The 4,218-nt window shown below is 39.0% G+C and overlaps 1 protein-coding gene across 1 annotated transcript in view; it reads left to right on the plus strand.

The window, feature by feature from the left end:
• Positions 1 to 365: 365 nt before the first annotated feature.
• Positions 366 to 4,218, plus strand: part of DYNC2LI1 (dynein cytoplasmic 2 light intermediate chain 1) — an 86,945-nt gene continuing 83,092 nt past the window's right edge. The window contains exons 1-2 of the mRNA XM_042781475.1: positions 366 to 373; positions 2,531 to 2,648. Of these exons, the coding sequence (XP_042637409.1) occupies positions 366 to 373; positions 2,531 to 2,648 (126 nt within the window). The remainder of the gene's footprint in view (positions 374 to 2,530; positions 2,649 to 4,218) is intronic.

Below are 4,218 nucleotides of genomic sequence, written 5' to 3' on the forward strand. Positions count from 1 at the left end.
CAAGTGTCTTAGCCACTATGCATTATTGCTATAGAGAAAATAAAAATCACTAATGAGAGAGAATAGAGACCTCTGGCACTCAGTAAAATATTTCTTGAACAAAAGAACATACCCAGCCCAGAATGCTTAGGTCCTAAGTTTGTAACCACTTGTCACCTCTGCTTCTCGCTGACACACTGGAAAAGGAATACAGAGAACTACAATTCCCATGATGCCTCGCTTCCTCAAGCAATCAATCAAAACGTGACGTCGTTGCCATGGTAAGCCGGAGGCCCACAATCCTGGGCTCACCTAGGAGGTCGCTGCCTGGAGTTTTCTAGGCTCGGCCGTACGACGAGCCCACGATCCCAGGGCGCTGCACCAAGATGCCCAGGTACTCCCGCATTTAGCCCTGCCTGCTCCGTTTTACGCTCCTCTCGAGAGTCTCCCCTCTTTCCCACCCCAGCCTGGTAGGACCAGAGGAGGAAGAAGCCACTGGGGGTATTGTTGTGGAGGGGTAGCCCTTGCGGAACCTACAAGTGGAAGATCTGAGCCTATCGCGCCTGCAATGGGTCTAGATGGTCAGAGGTCCGTAAGAATTCCCCTTGAGCATGTGTATTCTGCCACATAATGTTCTTCAGATAGCAAAAGTAAGGGACTTGAGAGATCATCAGATTAATCTATTCAGTGATTTAAGAAAAGTTTCTTGGGGGCAAGGGACTGTCTTGGAACAGAAAATGCATTGGTGAACCGACCACAAGGCATCCTCCTCAGGGACCTTCCCTCGTTGTTGCAGGAGTTCAGTAAATGGAAACCTGCCCGATCACTGTGAAAGTATAAAAAGAAAAAAGTTTAAAAAGGAAAACAAAAGAAAGGATTTTGATGACTTTTAAATAGATTTTAGCTCTTCATTTCTTTGATGTCAATTTTATTATCTGTTCTCAAGATAATATCTAAAATCTTCTGAGAACAATTTATAAGGACGTCAGGAAGAGGGGTCGGGAAGGCCATCACAAAGCAAAATAAAGCTGTTTCTTTCATCAACGTAGGTAAAAAATTGTCAGCATTCCATCACAGTGTGATTGGTTACAGTTACAAAGGTATGCTTATAGTTACAAATTTCCACAGGTTGAGTAATTAGAGCACCTTCTTTCTCTGCTGAGTATTTAGAAATTAGATGATCACGTTTTGAAAAGAGGGTAGGTAAATGAAGAGCAGACAGACAGACTCCCACTAAGGGCCTGGAGGCTCTCTTTTGAAGTAAATGTGTGATTTTAGTGCATACATTTTTTGTTAGCTGCGGTTGAATCTGCCCTCAAGTCATGGCAAGGCAGTGCACAATGGTGAATCAGCCTTGGTGATCCATAGGGTTTTCATTGGCTGATTTTTGGAAGTTGACCAGCTTTTTCCTAGTCTGCCTTTGTCTGGAAGCATCCAAGCAACACACAAGCCTCCAGAGACAGACAGGTAGTGGCTGCACGTGACATGCATTGGCTGTGACTAGATCCAGGTCTCCTGCATGAAGAGACTTTTATGACCAAAACAGACACCTGTTTTAGCCTGTTATAGATGCTTTCTTTATTCCTGGTTCTTGAATAATGACAATTGTAAGCACTAAATAAATTTTAGGTAATTTTTATAGACCAGCGCTTCAACTAAATGGATTATCATATATTAACAATCATAAAATTATATATCATAACTCATACATCAACCTCATAAATTTTTTTTTTTTTTTTTTTTGGTCAGCATTTTAGAGGTGAGCCTGGGCCCTAGCACGGAGCCTTGCATATATAAGGTGCTCAATAAATATTTGTTGCATTAACAAAGGATCTAGGGAGTTTAGGTCATTTGCCAACAGTTCACGTACCTAAATAGTAGTGGATTGAAACTAGAACCAATCATGTCTTTCTCCTTTTTTGTTTTACATTTCTTTGTATTGCATTTTTCACTTAGACTAATTTTAAAAATGCATGATAAAATCTTATTTTTGTAAAATTGCATATTACATCAAAAAAGAAATCTTTAAGATATTTGAGATTTTTGGTGGGTTTTTTTCCCCCTTCTTTATACTTTTATGAAAAAAGGGAGGAACGCATGAGCCGAAAAATATGATTTCGTAAATAATAGCAAAAAAAAAATGTTTCATGGAGCAAGGATTATTTAATACACTAGTTTTATTTATCTTCATTTTCCTAGATGATTTAAGTGTTGATGGTTTTCAAGTTGTATTTCCAAAAGCCATTGTACCTATGTATGTGTCTGAGGAACTATCCCATAGCTGTCAACCTATAAGCCACAAAATAGAAAAACCTTAAATCTTGGTGCTAAAGCTCTGCTTATCATTCTCAGCATCTTTGATGAACCAGTGCAAAGAAAAACATCACAAGATGACTAACCCTTACAATCTTTAGCAAGTTTTTGTCCCCCAGAGAAATAATGTCTTATAAACTTGAAGTTTATAAATAAAACATCTCTGAGCGTGAAATAAATATTTGAAATATCCTTCTTTCTCTCAATTTTTTTTTTTTTTTTTTTGGCTCTCATCTAGTGAAACACTCTGGGAAATTGCAAAAGCTGAAGTGGAAAAAAGGAGGAGTAATGGAAATGAAGGGGATGGAGTTGAAATTGGAGAAAAATCTGTTTTCTTCATTGGCAGTAAAAATGGGGTAATGCCTTTTCTCCTACTTCCCTTCTCCCCCAAGTATTATGATTTTTTTTAACCAGTGGCAAAGTTGATTTTAACACTTTTCTAAAACAGTCTTCAGCTCTTTATCCAGATGACCAGTCTGTGGCCTACCAATACAAATGCTGGTTGTACCATGTATGAGAGTGCCCTGCTGAAGGGGTGATTAGGGACTAACATTCAGCCTGAGCTCTTCTTCCTAAGTGCTGTGCCCTGACATGGACCACAGCAACCTGGAGGAAGGGATGTTTATTTCTAGTTTCACTGTCCAGAGGAGTCAACTTTTCCCAATTTGCATAGAGACAGCTAACCTGATGGTCGTATTTATAGGTCACTTATACAACTGAAAAAAAAATGTATAGATAATAAAAACATGAAGCATTTAAGACATAATACATTTATGTTAACTAAAGTCACAGAAACTGAAGGAGTGTTGGAGACACTCTAGTTTTCTACAACAGGAATTCTTACCCTGAGATTCATGGAGACACTTCTTGTAATCAGTGAACTCCCTGGAAATATATGCAAAATTGTGTGCATTAGAGTATAGGGGCATTTCCATGCAATATTGGATTCTCACGGGCTTCCAGCACCTTCCAGAAGGCTAAAAACCACTGCTTTACAACACTTCCAAACAGTGATGGTATAGTCAGGTTTGACTATCTCCAGCAGTGGGGGAATTTTCTTCCACAAGACAGTTGTGAATTCCTATTTACTAGAAAATCTCAGGCTGTCATAGTCTGTAGAAACAAACATGTTTAAAGAACCTTTATGTTGCTCTTAACCATTTTTTTTAAGTTGTAGTCCATCTGGACTTTCATCCTTTTGGTCGTATTCTGCATTCCATCCTGGGATGTCCTGACCTAGATTTTAATTTTTTTTATTTATCAGCATCAAAGTTCACTCTTTGTGCTATAAAGTTCTGTGGATCTTGACAAATGCATAGTTTCATGAACCAAGCATTACAGTATCATACGGTATAGTTTTACCACCTTTCCGTGCTTCACTTATTCACCTATCTCTCCTCAACCTCTGGAAACCACTGATCTGTTCACTTTCTCTGTGGTTTTGCCTTTTGCAGAATATCCTATAGTTGAAATCATACAGTATGTAGACTGGTTTCTTTCACTAGCAATATGCGTTTGATTCAACCATGTCTTTGCATGGCTCCATAGCTCATTTCTGTCTTCTTGTTGAATAAAATTGCTCTGGTGGCATAGTCCCTAAGGCATGTGACTGCTAACCAGAAGGTTGGCGGTTTAAACCCAACAGCCACAACTGGGAAAGAAGGTTTGGCAATCTACTTCTGTAGTGATACCGTCTCAGGGTCACTATGAGTCAGATCCGACTTGAAGGCAGTGAGTATGTACCACCATTAGGTTATCCATTATTTATTGGAGGATATTTTGGTGGCTTCCAATTTTTTTATTTTTATTGTGATTTGGGTGAAAATTTACAAAGCAAATTCACTTTCCATACAGCAGTTCACATATACTTTGTCTCATGTCATTGACCACAGTTTACCATAATGCAACAGCCTCCCTCCCACTTCC

Source organism: Orycteropus afer, unplaced genomic scaffold, assembly GCF_000298275.1.
Source record: "Orycteropus afer afer isolate SDZICR_OR568_19922 unplaced genomic scaffold, OryAfe1.0 scaffold00124, whole genome shotgun sequence".
Classification (NCBI taxonomy): Eukaryota; Metazoa; Chordata; class Mammalia; order Tubulidentata; family Orycteropodidae; genus Orycteropus; species Orycteropus afer.